Raw genomic sequence first — 21772 nt, forward strand, 5'->3', positions numbered from 1 at the left:
ATAAGTGACAAACAGTGGAAATGATGTTCATTAAGATAATGGTTTGTTATTGGTTATTTGTCGTCAGAAGTTTATTTGTTATTGTTAAGTATATGTAGCGGGTTATTCCTAAATTGTTGTTTGTTTTAATCTGAATTATATGTGTCACCGTTTAATTGTTAACACGTAGGTATATGTATTAAGTAGATAATAATATATGTAGTAATACACTGATCTATCGGCTTTTGGATGAACTTGTCAGGCGTGGGTGTGATATAATATAAGGTTTACTGACGCAAAATCTCATTTATTTCAGAAAATGTACCAATAAACAGTTTTGCTCATCTAATTTTTTCAACCTAGATTAGTTTCATTTTGAACCATAGCAAGATCTTGGGCTGTCTTAGTTTTCAGTAGTATTCAATGTTCACTGTTCAGTCATCAGTGTTTAATTGTATCGAACTCGATTGAATTAGATTTAGATCATAGAAATTTAAATAACAACACACTATGTGTAAAGTCCCGTGTCCCCGTAGTGGGGTAAGGGGCAGATGCATTATGCATACATCTGCTTCACTGATCGATTTTCTTTAGGGACAAGTAGGTGATCAGCCTTCTGTATCCTACCAGACCGAGACATTTTTTTTTCTTCGTCTCCACCGGGAATCGAACCCAGGACCCCTCGGTTCTACGCTCACGCGTCAACCACTGTACCAAGGAGGCGGTCAACGGTGCCACTATATTTTAACAAGACACTATAGAAGTGCTTGTCATAATTAGTATGAAAACCACTGTCGCCAAAATCAACACATTTACAGTAGGTACTCCAAAATTAATAATGCGTTTGCAGATCTTCGCTAATTATCGTATTTCCAGAAACACCCGAATCACCCCGAATCATTGAATCGTAAGTGCCCTAAACAATGCACTTGCATCTTGCACCTTGTTCGAAAGAAATAGGAGTCAATTCAGAGTCATACACAAACGAAAACAATTCGGGCGATAGGTGACGGTAGCCTGTCAGTCAAAAAATTCAAAAATCCGTCAGTCGTCTTTATATATTGGTGGTGACCGCACGTATTATCTCTGTATGGAATTATATAGAGCTGCTGTTACATACCCTTCTTAGTTTTGTTTCAAAGTTGAATTTTCCGGTAAAATGATTATTTACACAGGTAGCAGATAGCAGTGGGGAAAGTGAAAATTAATAAGAGCATAATGAAAGTTCTGATCATTCTACGATATCAGAAATAGAGATAATCCCTGATTCTGTAAATCCTTTGGACTGAGATTTTAATGATTAGATTTCACAATTTAAATGTAAACCAGTGTTTGAAAATCATTTTTTGACGTGACAACGTCTTATAATTCGATAAAGCCGGCAGCACGCACGAAAAAACATGACTCATGCGGCGTTACCTCGCTCTGACTCATCTGAGGCGTTCCATGTAAGGCTTGAAGTGCGAGCGAGAGCGCGGAACGAGCGACAAAGAAGCACAATCGGACGTTGTCACGTTCAACTATCGTCAGTAAACCGACTTTACAGACAACCAATTTTTTTTAAATATAAACTTTGTCTTATTTTAACCTTCCATACATCGATCATTACGCCAGCTTCAGTAAGACACTTTAATAGTTCTAAGTATAGAATTTTCCAAGTAAATCAATACAACAAATATATTATATTCGCAATCGTGTGGCTTATCCTCGCTATTAACTTACATTGAATTATCGAAACAAATTTCGTTACTTATCTCTTTTACCATAAAATCACAATAAAACTCATAATTCTAATAAACTATGCATGAAGAAAATACATTTAACCACTCTATATACATATCATCTTCGGAGGCTCGGGGAATATGACAGTTGCCGAACAGTGACGAATTTTTCTATGCGCATTATCAGTTTGGGAGTACTGTAAACCGATAGCTAAACAGTACACACAAGTAAACTATGCCTTTTTTTGGACAGCTTCATTTTAGTGAAAACTAACTTTAAAAAATAAATACAGCTTTTTATTAAGTACCCTAATGCACGGTTTTACGGTTTATTTTCGAATAACATCCCCAGGTACCTACATGAGATGTTTTGTTTCTTTTTGCTCACAAAAATACAAATTCGAAAAAAATCGGCTTTTCTACAACAGAGGGCGTTAATTTTCAATAGATAAAACTTTGAACCTAAACACTTAGAAATAAGGTTGAAATTTGTGTTAAACGTGATAATAAGAACGGTCGACTGTGTCATTCATTGTTATTTAGATTACTATGGTAACATTCGTATTACTTGTAAATATTCTTTAATTTTAAGGAAAAACGGCATTATTTCTAAAAAAAAATAATTACCGATGAAATATTATTCCTTTATTAGTATAGCAGGATGAATTTCCGCAATGGGAAATGATGAAACACATTATGTTTATACACGCACGTCTCGAGAGCAACTGAATAGAGACGAACGCACTGGTGGCTTGGAAGTTGGAAGTCACCTGAGTGGCGACAGTCACGCGTGCTTACGACTTCTAGTGTCTTGTTATTTCGATTTCTATGGTTATACATACCGCACACAACAATTCGAGCAACATAATAGGTGGTGCGCGGTTTTATCGAATGATGTTAAAATAAATGTATTCTAATGTACTTAAATATTTTGTGATACATTAAAATAATATGAATGACTTTGCAGATTTGGAACCCAAAAATATTTTCTTGACGGACGGAGATCCGACTGAGGGAGAGACCAATACAGCTCGCATCCTAACTCACCTTTCTGAAAAGAACTTTGGGGAGAAGAAAGCTTCTATATTTTCACTCGCTTTCGGTAAGAATTTAGTAATTTTTATTACATTTTATTACATACACATTTTATTAGTATACTATATTTTTAAAGGTGAGGGTAGATGTTTATTGAAGTGAAACTTCTTTATCGGGGGTGGACAAAAATTTTGTGTGACATTTTTGCGTTACGCCGCGCGCGTGACATTTTTGCGTTACGCCGTACCAAAGTACGCCGTACTCGTGACATTTTTACGCGCCAACTTTTTCTTAACCCTACCACGCGTGATTCGACGTATACTTTCTCCAGCGGAGTAGGGATAGCGTATCGTTTTAACGTACGTCCTACCCAAAGAATACTTATACTCTAAAAAAGAGGTCCTACCACTTTACTTGACCGTTTTTCTATTGCACTCGTATTTATTTCCAACGCTCTATAGTGACGTGATAATATTATATTAAAGTGATCAGCACAATCAAAGTGTTTATTTTAATTCTAATTCCAGTGAATTTCAAAAAAAAGTAAGTAATTACATATCTTTTTCTAATACTTAGGTGTAATTATGGTATTTATTTTTCTAAGTTATTTAAAATTAACCTCACTTTTTGATTGTATTTTTCAATTTTTTCAATTTTATTATAATATGTATAGATACACTAACACGTGGGTGGAATTATGTATAAATTTTTTCTAATACTTGAATGTTATTGTGGTACATATTTATTTTTCTAATTCTAAAATATTTACAGTTATTCTCAGTTTTTGATTGAATTTTTTAAAACACCAACACGTGGGCGTGATCATGTTATTTATTTTTCAAGTTATTTAAGCTTAACCTCTGTCTTAATATGTATATATTATGTACTATGTGCGTCATTAATTTCTGACTATTTCGAGATTTGGTGCAAAATAAAACAGTGTGTAAATAAAATTAAACAATTGAGTAAAAGTATAATTTCATAGATAACACGTTGAGAAGTTCCCTGTATAAATATATATACACTCACCGGCACGGAATCTTGGCCACTGCAAATTTTTGCGTAAAATAACACTATTTCTTTTCTACTACAAAATTCAATAAAAATTTAATCAAAACTAGTTACTTTAATGTTTTTACTAACTTTTAGTAATAATTGGAAGTTTATAAGAAGTACTACCGCGTAGATATGAATTAAACAAGAATTTACGCTTTTCCTGTGAAATTTAAATGATTTCTTCAAAAATGCACAAAAATTAGAAAGATCGTTTCCATAAAAAAAAATTGAACCTTTTAATATAGGGTGTTTCCTTCTCTTGCCTTTAACACTGTTTGCATCCAGTCTGACATACTCCAGAAGACATTTTTGATGTCCACTTGAGCTATAGTGTACCAAACGGCCCCAGCTGTATTTCTAAGCTCATCTAACATTGGTGCTGGGTTGGAATCGAACTTTATGTTTATTTTAAGCATGTCCCAGATGTGTTCTATTGGATTAAGATCCGGGCTACGAGCTGGCCACTCCAATTTTTCAATAATAACCTCTTGAAGGTACTCTTATAGGCATCGTACGTCACGCGGACGTGCGTTATAGTGTATTAGTAGCAAATTTTCTTCACTGATAAACCTGTAATAGGGCTGAACATGTTCCTGGAGAATTTCCTCGATGTACCTGATCAAATTTAAGCCATTATCTACGATAACTAACTCCGTGCGAGCATCGGAACTTATACCTCCCCATACCATTATTGACCCTCGATGAAATATCGCAGTTTGAGTGTGGTGATGGGTGAAAACCTCTCTTCTCGTCTCCTCTATACTGACTCTTGGCTATCAGAAGCTCGTAAAGTGCCTTAGCAGTCATCTGTGAACACCTCACGAGCGCACTGGCTGTGGGTCCAGTTTTCATGTTCTCGTGCAAAACGAAGACGTGCTTCTCTGTGATGTCTGAAGAGTTCTGGACGGCGTGCTGGTCTGCAAACCTTCAAATTAACTTCCTTCATTAGTCTTCTCACGGATTGCTCACTCACATTTATTATCCTGGTGTTTTAGAGCCGGTGGCGTATCTCAAAAACTGTCAGAAAGCCATTTCTGAATATCTCTTGAACTATAAACGGGTCTTCTCGAGCTGATGTGCACCTCACGCCTTCATTTCCTAGTCTGCACGTGTAGCTGCCAGTCTCCTGGTATCTTCTCCATGCATAGTGCATCGCTGAACGTGGTACGTACTGTACATTAGGTACTTTACATTGCGGCAGTCATTGGTCTAACATTATGATGGCCTGAGCAGGTTGTTCAGATGTTAACGGCACTTTTTATTGTTTGTTATGATCATTGACTATAGTACAACAATAACAATATCTTAAAACGGCATAAACGATATCGAAAAAAGTTTAAAACGAACAATTCGTAACTTCGGCTTAACCGCACAAATCACAAATTTCGAGTAACTCTTAAAAAGTGGTAAAAGATTATTCTCAAACTTAATGATTTCTTACCATAAAATTTAACAAATAATATGTTAACATATCTGCATACAAAAAAAATCGTGAAAAACACTTCAAACTTTTTTATCGGCAAATTTGTAAGTGGCCAAGATTCCGTGCCGGTGAGTGTACATATCTTGTATAAATACATACATAATATGCCTATAGATCTTTACTCAATTGTTTTATTTTATTGATTTTTTACAAATTTTATTTACACACTATTTTATTTTGCACCAAATTTCGAAACAGTCAGAAATTAATGACGCACATATTATATATACGTTTTAATATAGAATATTTTTTATTTTACAACCTTTACAACTTGATCATTAGGAATTTATTACCTCTATTGTTCGAACAAAAATAAGTTACCGACTTTAAGAACGTGCCGACAATGTAAGTACACTATTGTTTCTTAGAAAACATTTTAGGAGTATACGATAATAAATCTATGACTCACGTAAACACGTGTTTGCTCGATTGGTGTCAGGTGTTCAATTATAATTTTATGAATTCAAAATTTATAAGAATAAACCTCAAACTCTCTGTCCAATCAAAATCCGCCTAAGTCGAAATCCTTTATAAGCTGAAAATGGCAGTGGCCGGCGTAAATATTCAAATAGGTAGCGAGGAGCGAAGCGACGAGCATCTTAGGTTAACTTTTGAACTACCGCACGAGCCGAGCGAGCGAAGCGAGCGAGTTGCAGCAGCGGCCGGTGTAAATATTTAAATAGGTAGCGAGGAGCGAAGCAACGAGCATCTTAGGTTAACTTTTGAACTACCGCACGAGCCGAGCGAGCGAAGCGAGCGAGTTGCAGCAGCGGCCGGTGTAAATATTTAAATAGGTAGCGAGGAGCGAAGCGACGAGCATCTTAGGTTAACTTTTGAACTACCGCACGAGCCAAGCGAGCGAAGCGAGCGAGTCGCGGCAGTGGCCGGCGTAAATATTCAAATAGGTAGCGAGGAGCGAAGCGACGAGCATCTTAGGTTAACTTTTGAACTACCGCACGAGCCGAGCGAGCGAAGCGAGCGAGTTGCAGCAGCAGCCGGTGTAAATATGTAAATAGGTAGCGAGGAGCGAAGCGACGAGCATCTTAGGTTAACTTTTGAACTACCGCACGAGCCGAGCGAGCGAAGCGAGCGAGTTGCAGCAGCGGCCGGTGTAAATATTTAAGTAGGTAGCGACGAGCGTGTGACTAACGTATTTCTTTAATATTGTATATAGTAAATTATTTTTTGAAAAATAAGGACATAAAGAAGTTTCACTTCTTACGTGTGTACTCTAGTACACGCACACATTTTTTTATTTTAAGTCAATCTAGACACTATTACAGTTAATCTAACATTGATTCTGTTCATTGGTTACATTTTTAAAAATCTTCGTGTTTTGTGAATTTTCACCATCTTGCGTTCCCACAAAAGGTAAGTTGTTACTTTTATAGGTATAGGATATTAAGCTATTGCATAGCTTCTATCGCGGGCCTTGAGCGCGGGGACCGAATCGAGAAATTCCGTAACGAAAAAACCTCACGCTCCCCACTCCGACGGGCTCGGAGGTGTGGCTTGAAGGCATGCTATGCAATAGCTTTACCGCGGCAGTCCCCGAGTGCCACACGTCTTTTTTTTTTTATTTACAGATTCAATGTTCATAAAATTATATCGCCTTTGGAAGAATTGATGGTTTGATGATGAACATAGTGGCAGCGAGGATGTAGTGGAAATTAGTAATCATCCGCTTCGACAATTTTTGACTGAAGTAATGTCCAACGTATGGTTCAATCATTGGAAGTATCTCGGGTAAATTTGGAGGATATTTTTCAGGAAGGAGAGAAGGGGCAGCCAACCACATATCAAACTTCTACGTTTTAGTACCGAAAAAAAAAAATGTTATTAACAAAGGAAACGTAAATTTTGCACTCACAACTGTACAAGTAATGATTTTTATTCGTACTTTACTGTTATCTGATTATAATATTTATCGTTATGGCTATCGAGATTCGAGGTACAGATCGTACTGGGATCAGTGTACCTACATAATATACTCATGATCCAGGATTGCTTAGGGCATTTTCACACAGAAAAAGAAGTTTTCTTTGATTTGTAGTTGCTTCATTTATTTGTAGGGGCTTGTTATAACTACATAAATATATTCGTATGTAATTAATATTCGACCTATGCGACCAACCCGCGTCCCGACAAGCCCGTAACTGTCTATGCATAACGCACAAACTGTTTATATACGAGTTACCGTGTGAACCTGTGGTGTGAACTTTCTTAGTAGGTACTACACTTGAAATTCGGTAACTCGTAAATTGGCTTGTCGTCGCTACATCATTCCCCCCTTAAAATAAAAAAGGTATACAAGTAAAAAAATCTTACAATAAAATTAAACAATAAACAGATGGGTGTATATAAAATGTCGCTGTATAAGGTTACAAAATGTTTACAATATAAAGTATAAAAAATGTTCACAATATAAATCAATCAATACGTATGACGTATCGTATACAAGTGGTTAACAGTTAACACCTAATTTCGTTAAACTATTTATGTTATTACAAAAACTTGGTTGGTTCTTCTAAGTGGCGTGCGATAATTGTTACACGTCATCTAACACTTAGTAACATTAACATTTCAAATCTCAATACGTTCTTTACACTTGTATCGTTTAATATTACAAAGGCTATTACTATACACTCATAAGCCATAAATCAAAAGTACTTAAATTTCTAAGTAGTAAACATTTCAATCAAAACTCAACACAAACATAAATTTGAAATACCATACTTAAAACGTTAAACAATGAACTCGTTTCAAAATTACTTAAGTTCTATTATTTATTAAATACGATGTGTTGATTACTAAGTATTTATTATACATTTCTATGAAGTCTTATGAATACTTATAATCATCGTAATTCTAATAAATATAAAATAGTTGAAACAATTACAAATACAATACTATTACCTAAATCGTACCGGTAATCGTATAGCTCTTCCACTACGCGTGGTATGTGTATTAGGCAATTCGCTACTTGGAATTTGTAATGGAACCTTAGTATCTGCCCCAGATGTCGTATCACTATCATCATTCAAATAATATGCAGGTTTTAGACGGTCTACAGATATTCTAACTTTCCTGCCAGTCATTTGAATGTAAAATACCTTTTCCTCTCGACTCAACACACGATAAGGACCGTCGTATGTTGGTTGTAAAGGCTTACGTACTGCGTCGTTTCTTACAAAAACATAATCGCACTTTTCTAAATCGGGGTGAATAAATATGTTCCGTCTTCCATTCTGCCTAATAGCTACTGACTGATATTTCCTAATAGAGTCTCGTAATTTACTTACATACTCAAGACTGCTATCTATTTCTAAACTCGATTTTTTATCGTAATAATCACCTGGTAATCGTAAAGTTGTTCCGTGCGTTATTTCTGCTGCGCTTATGCCGGTATCACTTCTTACTGCTGTTCTAAGTCCTAGCAACACAGTTGGTAATGCCGTAACCCAAGATGATGATATATTGCATAAACGAGACGTTAATGCCGCTTTAAGCGACCTATGCCAACGCTCTACCGCCCCGTTACTCTGTGGGTGGTAAGGTGTCGTACGCAACTTATTAATACCTAATAACTTCATTAGTGTAGCAAATAATTGACTTTCGAATTGGCGTCCTTGATCGCTTGTTAGCTTTTTCGGACAACCAAAACGAGAGATCCATCCTTCATATATTACACGCGAAATCGTTTCAGCAGTTATATCTTTCGTAGGAAAACATTCTGGCCATCGCGTCCCCCTGTCACTATGGTTAGGCAATACGTCCTAAAACCTTCGGGTGAAGTGGGTAAAGGTCCAATTAAATCAACATGAATATGTTCAAACCTATCGCACTGCAGAAACGATCCTAAACCTGACATTGTATGTCGATTAAACTTCGATCGTTGACATTCAATGCATGTTTTAGCACATTGACCAACGTGACGATTCATATTTGGCCAATAAAAACGATTTTGAATCAATTTGCGTGTAGTCCTTATTCCGGGATGACATAAATTATGTACACTATCAAAAGCAATACGTCGAAATTTATCAGTCAAGTAGGGTCTAATTTTATCATTATCTAAATTACAATAAATAAATGTACCGCTTTCAGGTAACATAATTTTCTTTAACCTATTAGAAACGTCTTTCGAATTAGATAATTGTAACAAATAAGAATCCTTTTGTTGATTCTTAGCAAGTTCCGCGTAATCTATTACAGTGGGACAACTTATTGTTGCGACTCGTGATAACGAATCTGCAACGACATTATCTTGCCCACTTACGTGTCTCAAATCCGTGGTGAACTCACAAATGAATATCAAGTGTCGTGTACGTTTGGGTAACTCTTTCTCGCTATTTACTTTAGAAAACGCGTAAATTAACGGTTTGTTATCCGTATACACCGTTAACTGTCGTCCTTCGACCATATTCCGAAAATGACGAATAGCCAAGTAAATTGCTAATAACTCCCTATCATACGTACTATACTTGCGTTCAATCTTAGATAGATTCTTAGAAAAATAACCTACATGAGTATCCGATGCGTCCGTCATAAGTGCGAGCGATGCATCGGCCCTAGGGTGCTAAAAAATCTGCACCTTATAAACAAAAACATGGTTGTGTTACCTCGGCGATAAAAAATGACATACGGTCGCCGTAAACTAAGATCTAAAGTTATTAACTTAGTACCAAATGTCTTAATTACACTACCGTTTGCCGCGTAAGGTTTATAATCACTACACAGTACACTCACTCGCGGATCGGTTATTTTTCGACACTGGTAAAATTAAAACATTTTTTGGTCGGCTCTCCTGCTGCTTCTGCCACGCACAAGGTTGAATGTACTTGCTGGCGTTATGCTTAAAGCAGTAATGAAAAAACATAACCAATTTGGTTTTCTCTGTTTTGAGCTTCCTGCACGATTGCGACTTTGCGATGCGGAACGATGCGTGCTATTTCCATACCTTCGACCGCTAAACGATTTGCCTCTCGAGCCTGCACATTCCAGCTGGTTTATCCGCTGCTTTAGTTGTGCTAACTGCTCGAGAAGGTTTAACTGTACCGACGAAACTGCTCTAACTGGAACTGCCGGATTCATTTTTTATTGTTAACAAATGATATCTATGCAATTCACTATAATAATGTTCACTTTTCGTCGGGAGTCACCAATGTAGGGGCTTGTTATATGCGGGTGTAATAAAAGATGAATAACTAGGCACAGGTTATATTTCGTTAACTACATATATTTATCCGTATGTAATTAATATTCAACCTAATGCGACCCACCCGCGTCCCGACAAGCCCGTGACTGTCTATGCATAACGCACAAACTGTTTATATACGAGTTACCGTGTGAACCTGTGGTGTGAACTTTCTTAGTAGGTACTACACTTGAAATTCGGTAACTCGTAAATTGGCTTGTCGTCGCTACATATTTATTTATAATAATATTACATAACTATGTTTTATATTTGCCCATTTTCATTATATTTTATAAATAAAATGGATTCAACATAAGTTTGTGTGTATCATTCCTCTATTAATAACCTGTAGACATAATATTTTCCGAGCGCCCATTAAAGGTGCGGTCCTGAAATGATAAAAAAAATAATGTATACTTTTGCCTAATATAAAACCTCCTTTTTAGATAAAAACAACAAAAACAACTTATTTATTAAAATTTAGTATCTTGGGAACTTGGGAAGATATGGGTTAATAGATATAAGAAATTATGTAACGATTTTATACGAAAACAGTATATTTATTAGGCAAACTTATCACTTCGTAGTGATCTCTTCCAGGCAACTGCGGCAAAAGATAATTATCAGCTCAATAAAATTGAATAGTATGTTGATAGTTATTCTTTAAATTCATAATATATTGTATTGTGCTGTATTATTTCTTCTATAAACACAGAGCTTGCAGCGCTTCTACCAATAATTAATGTAACTATTTTACGATATGATCAAATAATTTTGATCATTTCATGAAAAAACCGCGCGTTTAGTTGGCCATATCGAGAAACGATTTCTTATCATTGATCTGCTCAAACCACATCATGATGTGGCCAATAGACATTCGATCATTTCATGAAATGCGACCATTTCACGAAATGATCGATCATATCATGAAATGAGCAAATCTACGATATGGCCACGACAGATATATAAGCAAACGTGATTGTTGTCGCAACGAGTTCCGCGACGGTGGACGAGCCGAACGCACGCCCGTTACCAGAGAAATAAGTAGAGGTCTTTCAATTGAGGCAATCATCTCGTTGAGCGTAAACAAATCAGTGAGTATACTTCCATGCACGTAACAATAATAACTTTCAGTAGCCGGTAAATCGTTATACTTTTATTTATTTATTTATTTTAGAATTTCCGACAGAGGATACAGATTACATTCGTTACATCTAATCCAAGTACATGATCTTCTGCACCTCTAATTATAGGAAATTACAGCGTTCAAAATGTTAATTACGATTACAATTCGTCAATTTATTAAAAATATTAGATAAAAAAAAATTAAATAAATTTAATAACATTAATTATATAGGTAAACCACAAAAGTATTACAATTACAAATTTAAAATTACAATTATATTCGTCAAATTATAAAAAAAAATATTACTTATATAATAAAAATTTAATGAGCAATTAATTATTATATACAGAATTCAAAGAAAATCATTTATTATGTACACCACATTGACACATAAAACATAAAAAAACAAAATTAAAAAAGAAAGAACAGAACGCATAACAGAGAAAATAATTTAAATGACACGTAAAAAATAAGGAGGAATGAGAAAAAAATAAATAAATCAAAACACATTTGTGTGGCGACCTAAATGGTGAGGCCCTCAGCATATGTCATGCCGACATGGTCGGCATAACGCTGGTTTTCAGTGCCCCCCACAAGACAAACAAGGCAGAAGCCCAAAGTGTCCCCTAACCGTGACTGTTGCTAATAATACCTATACAGAAAAAATATCTAATAAATACTAAATAGAAACAAAATCCTCTACAGAATATTCATTTACATTATGGAGCATTTAAAAATAAAAACATTATAATAATATAAATAAAAATAAAGAGATATATACATATAAAATAACATAAAAAATAAATAAGTATATAAATAAATTTATATTAGCCCTATATACAACGCAACTAGGCTTGTTTTACGAATTCGTTTATCAAATGTGCTTTATATATTTTATATCTGAAAGCATTTTGCAAGCACATGATGTGGCCAATAGACATTCAACCATTTCATGAAATGCGACCATTTCACGAAATGATCAATCATTTCATGAAATGAGCAAATCTACGATATGGCCACGACATATACATTTATATACTTTAGCTAATATTTTGGTATTTAATTTCTTATTGGTATTATCACAGATATATCACTATAACTAGTATAAATATTAAGAATATCGCGTTAAAGTTCAACTCTTAAAGTATATAAACAACAGTTACATAACATTTATTATCTATAAAAATCCGTGTGGTGTAATCTACCAGGTTTCCAATCTGGAATACCTATGTATGTATACCTACCTATGTGAATGACCTATATTCTTCTTCAATATACAAGCTCAACTGGTTATATCGTTTTGTTTGATTATGCTTAGTTGTTGTTCTAGCCATTCGCAATTAAATTTGTTAATATTCCATAATTGCTGAAATTTCATATCTAAAGTTTGAGTATTTATAAAATAAATGTATAAAACCTATAATTTTTGAATGTTTTTAACGTAGGTACTATGGTAGCATCATCACTACATAGTATAAAACAAAGTCGCTTTTTCTGTCCCTATTTCCCTATGTCCCTTTGTATGCAAAATCTTTAAAACTACGCAACGGATTTTGATGCGGTTTTTTTAATAGATAGAGTGATTCAAGAGGAAGGTTTTAGTATATAATTTATTAGGTTTTAGAGAAAGCGGGTGAAGCCGCTTTTAATAAAAGGTTCTATTTAGTTAAATAATACCTAAGTTTGTGTCTGCGAAAAAATAATATAAAAAATCCCTATCAAAATGCCGAATCAATTAATTTAGTCAATCAAAATAATAATTACAGATAAATCTTGCAATATGGAAATACCAAGGTCAAGGCAGGTCACGATATCGCTAACTATCTTGAAAATGGCGATAGTTCCAAAACATAACATATATTATGTACTTATTCATTCAGTAGGTATTCTAAGAATCACCAAATGTAATCAACAGCAACAAAAACAAGTTATTCTAAATATAATATCACACATATTTTTAACTAATCATTCACAAAGTTACCCATTAAATATATTATTATTCTAACCTTTAACTAATTTCTAAAATAGAAAGAGAAAGTAAAAATTTGTCTCAGAGTAAATCTAAACTTGTGGTTACCTATAGTTATATCCATTAACCTTACTAGGTAATATTATGAATGAGAACGTGTATTTCTTTGATTATTTTTTTTTGTTATTTCTTTCACGTCCCAGCTGAGCGATTTTATAATATAATTTTTTGTCTGGAGATGTTTAGGAAGCCAAAGAGTTACTTAAGTAATCCTACATATTATGTAACTCTTTCACCGTGGTAATAAGTAGTCACTTAATACCACGGTGAAATATTTAATTCCCATCAGTAATGCGTATTTGAATCACTCTACTCGGTTCCTAGGACCATGCGAGCATAGACGCTGCATGCTGGTAGTAAATATAGGGTAGTAACTAGAATACTGTTAAACTATTTAAATGTGCTATAGCCAGAACATTATTTAAACGGGCTTTTATTTTAAGTTAACCGCCTAAAATCTAAATAATGTCCAGCCGTATCGGCAAATTAAGAACATCAATTTTGGCTACTTCATGAGCTCGTTATCTTGTAAATACTTAGTTACGCTCATGTTACGCTATATTTAGATTTTGACAATTATAAAAGGGTAGTATAAATTTATAAAGAATAGAAAAAATTCGATCACGAGGCGGGACTCGAACCCGCATCCTTTCGCGCCATTCCGGGACGGATGCCTGACCAACTCAGCCACTCGTGACCCGCCAGAGCAATCGAATTTATTCTATTCTTTCAGTTTTATGTGTCTAAGGGACACACCGCGCGCCATCTATTGAGATGATTAACAACCATCTCAACCAATATGAAGCACTTTTCAGTGAATACAATATTGTAACGATGGAACACGACCTTTTTTGTTGAATTTATATTTTTGGTATATTTATAAATTTATATTTATAAAGCATTGGAATGCCATAAAAACCAAAAATATAAATTCAATCAAAAGGGTAGTATATTTAAACGAGTGACTGTAAATTAAAGTTTTAGTTATCAAAAATAATTAATTGGGGTAACAGAATTACTAAGTGAGCGACTGACTGCGAGCGATGAAAAATTAATAGATCAGCAACTAACAAACATTAATTTGCGTTACATAAAATACAAAATGAGCAGCTTCATAATATTTGAGCGACCTAATATTAATTGTTTGAGTGACAAAATTACGTCTTGTATTATATTCATTATTTGGCATATGATTTATTTATACTGAGTGGCATTTTATCTTAATCGAGGTATTTCGAATAGAAAAATCACTTTGAAAAATACTATAATGGACAGAGTAGGTACTATCAGTTCAATTTGTTTTTGAAAGTTTTATCAAATTACTATTTGAACAATTTATTCTAGTGTTTTTAGTCGCTCTAGATGAGCGTAATTTAGTCGCTCACTTAGTAATCTATTCGCTCAACTAGTAATTTAGTCGCTCATATAGTAATGTAATCACACAGTTAGAATTCTAATATATCAAATGGATTAATCACAATCCTCCTTTAGTACGCTCAATCTGTATTTTATTATCAACTAATATTCGTTGCTTGTTTAGTTTATTTGTCGATTACTCAAATTCATACCGCTCAAGTTATTATTCATTCGGACACATTTAAACTTGAATGTGGGGTAAGACAAGGAGGGTTGACTTCTCCAACACTCTTTAACTTGTACATTAATGCACTTATTGCTGAACTTAGCAGCACTCATATTGGGTGTCATATTGATGACACTTGTGTCAATAATATTAGCTATGCAGATGATATGGTCTTATTGAGCGCGTCAGCATGTGGGCTCCGTAAGTTGATTACTATATGTGAAAGGTATGCCGATGGTCATGGCTTGCTCTATAACGCATGTAAAAGTGAGGTTATGGTTTTCGAGGCAGGCAGGAAATCACCCCGGTCAATGCCTCCAATCACCCTGAATGGGCTTGTTTTAAAAAGAGTCAATGAATATAAATATCTTGGCCATATACTGACATCCGACTTGAAGGATAATGCTGACTTAGAGAGGGAGCGTAGAGCGCTGTCGGTCCGTGCGAACATGGTGGCCAGGAGGTTTGCTCGTTGTTCCACTGAAGTGAAATTAACACTATTCAGAGCATATTGCTCTAATTTCTACACGTGCAGCCTCTGGTCTAACTATGGTCGTCGGGCATACAATGCTCTGCGTATTCAATATAACAACGCATTCAGAGCGCTGATGGGGCTGCCTCGCCACTGTAGCGCATCAGGGATGTTTGCTGAAGCTCGGGTAGATTGCTTTTATAGTATAATACGGAAGAGATGTACATCTCTGGTGCGCCGGGTGCGGGGCAGTACCAACAGCGCTCTTAAAATGATTGCAGACAGATTCGATTGTGTGTACTTGCACCATTGTGAGCAAGTACACACATCTTATATTAATAAAAATAAAATGACTAATTATAAATGGTAAAATATTCAATAATGATAATATTTAAATTAATGTAAATGTAAACTGTATAAAAACAATGTAAACTAACATAGTAATTAAGAAATTATACTCACAAGTGGACCTCTGTTGTTCTATAAATAAATAAATAATAATAATTAAATCAGTATCTCATAATCAGTCGCTCACTTTATTTTCAGTCGCTCGTTTTATTATTCCCCATTATAAAATATTTTAGTTTAATGTTATCCACTTTGAACACATTTTAATGGATCCTAACTTTCAAAAGGTACCTATATCAATCATGCGAAGGAAAAGCATGTTATTGTGCTTGGCGGCACTGATAGCGGCGGTTACTTCTGCTGCAGTCTCTACTCAGGAAACGCTAGTAATAGCTAGATCTGAAGATGAGGTAAGTAAAAATATTTTTTTTTTATATTATCATCATTATTAGCTCATATTATATGTTCGAGCCTATGAGGGCTCCTATGAGGTCATACATAATTATGGTGGATACAACGCTGGACAAGTGTGGGTTGGCAGATCACATGTCGTCGAACTTTTGTTTCTCAATATGTCGGTTTCCTCACGATCGGATAAATTAAAAAAAACTTGTCGATTCGAAGTCCGAGGTACTCACCACTGACTACTGAGCCATCACTGCCAAAAAGTATTATATTTATCTTCATAACTAATATAAAAACAAATTATTTAAAATAAATTTTATTAAGTAACTAAGTAGTTACTTAGTTAATTATGTTAACTATACATTTTTTTTTGTTAAATATGTGGTTACAGTTCACACTTCAGTCGTACCTAATTACCTTTTTTACTATTATATATGTTATATATAGATCCAGAGCCCACGACGGCCAGACATTCCTTTCTTTAATAAAGTTGAAAGTTTCTCTGTATATGTCTCCGATAAAGATAAGAACGACTAGCGATTATCAAGTCTGGATTGTGGTTACTTTGGCAGGAAACAGGTAGTAAGGGTGTATAAAATTGTACCTAACTTTCATTATAGTTTAAAAGCTAAATGTTATATATGTTACTTCAGACAGTTTTCATGGTTCTTACATCTAGCCAGACACATTTAAAAAATAACTAACATATCATCAAATTCACATAACTACCTAAAAGCGTAACAAATATGAAATAACCCACTAAAGCATTAGTTAACTATAATTATTAAAAAAATAAAAGTATAATATATAAGTAATAAAGTTATTACTTATCTTTTACGGGGACTTATGTTGATGGAATTTCACGTATCTCGATGACACAATAAAAAAGTCATCGGGATATGTGAAATTCCATCATCATAAGTCCTCGTAAAAGATAAGTAATAACTTTATTACTTATATATTATACTTTTATTTTTTTAATAATTATAGTTAACTAATATTTTTAGTGGGTTATTTCATATTTGTTACGCTTTTAGGTAGTTACCTATGTGAATTTGATGATATGTTAGTTATTTTTTAAATGTGTCTGGCTAGATGTAAGAACCATGAAAACTGTCTGGCTCTTAAGGTAACATCTTTTTATAGGTCCCCAAGTAACATATATTTAATTTAGCTTTTAAACTATAATGAAAGTTAGGTACAATTTTATACACCCTTACTACCTGTTTCCTGCCAAAGTAACCACAACCCAGACTTGATAATCGCTAGTCGTTTTAACTTTATCGGAGACATATACAGAGAAACTTTCAACTTTATTAAAGAAAGGAATGTCTGGCCGTCGTGGGCTCTTGATCTAATATGTATGACTGTTTTCAAAGTGTAAAATAACAACATTTATAGTAGAAGATCCGAACATAAGTCGACCTTTACCGGCGTGATAATAGAATGAGACCAATTTTATAATAAATTTAGTCTATTAAAAAATGTATTAAAAATGGGTTTACTGGGAAAATCCTGGACAGGACATTTTTAATGAATTTAAAAAAAAAAAACATTTTTTTTAATTAATTGCAGTATCAAGATAATAAAAAAAAATTTTAATAGACAAGTATGAAACCTACAGAATGTGCAGTCATAGTCGTTTTCTAATATTCACCGGGACAAACGGCTAGGTTGGCAGGTATAAACAGGTATGTCGGTATACCAGTTACTTTCACTTGATGGGATGATGAAAAAAAAATTATGTCAGCGCTGTTTTATTACAAAATTGTTTTATTATCTCGAAACTGCAATTAATAAAAAATGAAAATAAAAGATTTTTTAATAATTAATTAAAAAATATCCTGTCCAGGATTTTCCCAGTAAACCCATTTTTAATACATTTATTTATTTATTACACTTTATTGCAATACAATCATTAAATAATAGGAAACAATAAAAAGAAAATATGGTACTAGAAAGATGTAGTACAATTGGCGGCCTTATCACTAAGCAGTGATCTCTGCCAGGCAACCAAGCGGTAAAAAAGCGAAATATTTAGTAAATAAAATTAGAGTTTAAATAACATGAAAATAAAAAAGTATGATACTTACACAAAAAGTACATTATATGCACATAAATAACCTAACATAATATATACAATATATTATAATAGAAAAATAAATAAATAATTAATGATTATACATACATAAAACTACATAAAGTATTTAAAATATATTCTATACTAATAAATGTAAATACATATAATAAATATACTATTCCGAATTAAAGGCTGATAAGAAGTAATGTTTCCGAACAAGGTTTTTAAATGAGGATAAAGAGAGAGCAAGTCTTATCTTTAGTTTACATTTTTTAATACACTAAATTTATTATAGTCCATTGAATGAGTCCCTCCAAGGGGGGTCTAGAGTGCGTGAGTTAGTAACGTAAGATGTTTCTTCGGAAACATGTCAAGAGTCCCTAGGTAATAAACATACTAAAACCCCGGGACACTAGGAGGAGCCCCGGAGTGGGGGGAGGGGGGAAAAGGTCCATTTTTTTCATTTTTCGCTTAAATCTCAAAAGCGGTACATGTTAGAGAAAAACTTTCAAGGAAAAGTTGAAAGGCCATAAAATTATCTACAAGTTGTACCTGAATCATTTTTTTCTATTCGCAGCCGTTTTCGAGCTACATCCCATGAAATGTGAAAAATTCGAAAGCTTTTTATTTTACCTAACTACTCTAATAAATTCAATACCTCCTAAACGCCCCTGTTTTTTTTATCAATGATAGACCTAATTATGAGCAATCTATCTGAACCGGTATCAAGTTGCACTTTTGAGTTTTTTGGAAGAAAAAAATAAAAAAGATCAAGTTCAGTAACTAAAACTACCCTAATATAATATTTTGACAATCGATTCCTCCTAAAGGCTTCTATGGAGGAATGTGTTTATTTTACCAATTATAGACCAAATTAAGAGCAATCTATCAGTACCGGTCACAAGTTGCACATTTGAGTTTTTTGGAAGAAAAAAAAATAAAAATTTCTACTATCGTAACTACCCTAATAAAATTCAATTCCCCGTAAAGGCCTCCGTGGTGGAATCTGGTATTTTTATCAATGATAGACCTAATTATGAGCAATCTATCTGTACCGGTCACAAGTTGCACTTTTGAGTTTTTTGGAAGAAAAAAATAAAAAGATCAAGTTCAGTAACTCAAACTACCCTAATAATATATTATTTTGACAATCGATTCCTCCTAAAGGCTTCCATGGAGGAATGTGTTTATTTTACCAATCATAGACCTAATTAAGAGCAATCTATCAGTACCGGTCACAAGTTGCACATTTGAGTTTTTTGGAAGAAAAAAAATAAAAAGTTCAAGTATCGTAACTACCCTAATAAAATTCAATTCCCCGTAAAGGCCTCCGTGGTGGAATCTAAAATTTTTATCAATGATAGACCTAATTATGAGCAATCCATCTGTACCGGTAACAAGTTGCACTTTTGAGTTTTTTGGAAGAAAAAAATAAAAAGATCAAGTTCAGTAACTCAAACTACCCTAATATAATATTTTGACAATCGATTCCTCCTAAAGGCTTCCATGGAGGAATGTGTTTATATTACCAATTACAGACCTAATTAAGAGCAATCTATCAATACCGGTCACAAGTTGCACATTTGAGTTTTTTGGAAGAAAAAAAAATAAAAAGATCAAGTTCAGTAACTCAAACTACCCTAATATAATATTTTGACAATCGATTCCTCCTAAAGGCTTCTATGGAGGAATGTGTTTATTTTACCAATTATAGACCAAATTAAGAGCAATCTATCAGTACCGGTCACAAGTTGCACATTTGAGTTTTTTGGAAGAAAAAAAATAAAAAGTTCAAGTATCGTAACTACCCTAATAAAATTCAATTCCCCGTAAAGGCCTCCGTGGTGGAATCTGGTATTTTTATCAATGATAGACCTAATTATGAGCAATCTATCTGTACCGGTCACAAGTTGCACTTTTGAGTTTTATGGAAGAAAAAAATAAAAAGATCAAGTTCAGTAACTCAAACTACCCTAATATAATATTTTGACAATCGATTCCTCCTAAAGGCTTCCATGGAGGAATGTGTTTATTTTACCAATTATAGACCTAATTAAGAGCAATCTATCAGTACCGGTCACAAGTTGCACATTTGAGTTTTTTTGGAAGAAAGAAATATTTTTTGATCGTATGGGGAAATTGTTTGAGCCAAAATTATTTTTTACTGCGTGTAACTCAGAAACGGTAGGATATAGGAAAAAATGATTTAGGTACAACTTGTAGATAATTTTATGGCCTTTCAACTTTTCCTTGAAAGTTTTTCTCTAACATGTACCGTTTTTGAGATTTAAGCGAAAAATGAAAAAAATGGACCTTTTCCCCCCTCCCTCCACTCCGGGGCTCCTCCTAGTGTCCCGGGGTTTTAGTATGTTTATTACCTAGGGACTCTTGACATGTTTCCGAAGAAACATCTTACGTTACTAACTCACGCACTCTAGAACTTTTTATTCAATGGACTATTATAAAATTGGTCTCATTCTATTATCACGCCGGTGAAGGTCGACCTATATTTGGATCTTAGACTACATGTACTTCTGATAAGTTATGTAATTATATACGTTCATACTTTTATTTTCGATGTGTTTTTATTGCAGTTGATTTATGAAAATTTACTTAGTGTTGATAACCTTTTATTATAGAATACAACTCCTACTGAAGTGATATCGGAGGAGCCAACAACAGAAGAGCCCATAGTTCCAATAAAGTTAACAGAAATGCGAGTTCACTCAGAAATAGCACTACGATATGCTCACACGTCCGTGGTCACAACGGTTCGGAACCGAGCCAGACGAGCACAGGAGGCCTTCTTCCGCATGCTTCTCCCGGAAACGGCGTTTATCAGTGGATTCGTTATGTATGTAAACAGAAGCAACTACATTTAGTACTATAATAAGAAACATACAAATGTGTCATATTTTTACTTAGGTATATAAATCAATATTTTTGTCATTTGCAGGACCTTAGATGGAAAGTCTTATAAGGCATATGTTAAGGAGAAGGAAGAAGCAAAACAAATTTACAATGAGGCTGTGTCCCAGGGCTTCGGGGCTGCACATATATCTGCAAAGTAACATTTTATACATTATATATTCAAATTCAAATTCAAATTTATTTATTATTAAACATACATACATACAATTACAATTACAATTTATAATTTGAATACATAATATAATCTGTTAAAAAGGCATATCCATTAGAAATTAAAGGCCAATTATTATTATACTTACTCTTTTTGACTTTGTTTGTTCTCATAGAT

At 34.0% G+C, this 21772-nt stretch overlaps 3 protein-coding genes across 5 annotated transcripts in view; 2 read left to right on the plus strand and 1 right to left on the minus strand.

Annotated features, from left to right (window-relative positions):
• LOC149489688 (THAP domain-containing protein 1-like) overlaps positions 1 to 21772 on the minus strand; it is a 147140-nt gene that overhangs the window by 44905 nt on the left and 80463 nt on the right. The window lies entirely within an intron of this gene.
• The window catches only part of LOC149489693 (inter-alpha-trypsin inhibitor heavy chain H4-like), a 37391-nt gene continuing 18661 nt past the window's right edge, over positions 3043 to 21772 (plus strand). Inside the window, exons 1-6 of one of the 3 annotated variants that reach the window (XM_089714457.1) lie at positions 3043 to 3098; positions 3135 to 3278; positions 6861 to 7020; positions 16316 to 16438; positions 21153 to 21367; positions 21470 to 21580. In XM_089714457.1, coding sequence (XP_089570583.1) covers positions 6994 to 7020; positions 16316 to 16438; positions 21153 to 21367; positions 21470 to 21580 — 476 coding nt within the window. In that variant the 5' untranslated portion in view covers positions 3043 to 3098; positions 3135 to 3278; positions 6861 to 6993. Of the gene's footprint in view, positions 3099 to 3134; positions 3279 to 6860; positions 7021 to 11173; positions 11566 to 16315; positions 16439 to 21152; positions 21368 to 21469; positions 21581 to 21772 lie in introns of those variants that run through there. The other 2 variants (XM_089714458.1, XM_089714459.1) reach the window with 2 other exon arrangements.
• On the plus strand, positions 15135 to 16130 carry LOC149489694 (uncharacterized). Its single transcript, XM_089714382.1, has one exon. It carries the CDS (start codon positions 15376 to 15378, stop codon positions 16048 to 16050), a length of 675 nt encoding a protein of 224 aa, XP_089570508.1. The 5' UTR covers positions 15135 to 15375; the 3' UTR covers positions 16051 to 16130.

The sequence above is a fragment of the Colias philodice genome, chromosome 3, assembly GCF_061535455.1.
Source record: "Colias philodice isolate Cphi_HAF_F1 chromosome 3, ilColPhil1 Martin Lab GWU primary, whole genome shotgun sequence".
In the NCBI taxonomy this organism is placed as follows: Eukaryota; Metazoa; Arthropoda; class Insecta; order Lepidoptera; family Pieridae; genus Colias; species Colias philodice.

What these genes read in the sequence shown, in the direction of transcription:
- LOC149489694 (XM_089714382.1), top strand. Translation starts at nt 15,376, where the DNA reads ATGGTCTTATTGAGCGCGTCAGCATGTGGGCTCCGTAAGTTGATTACT.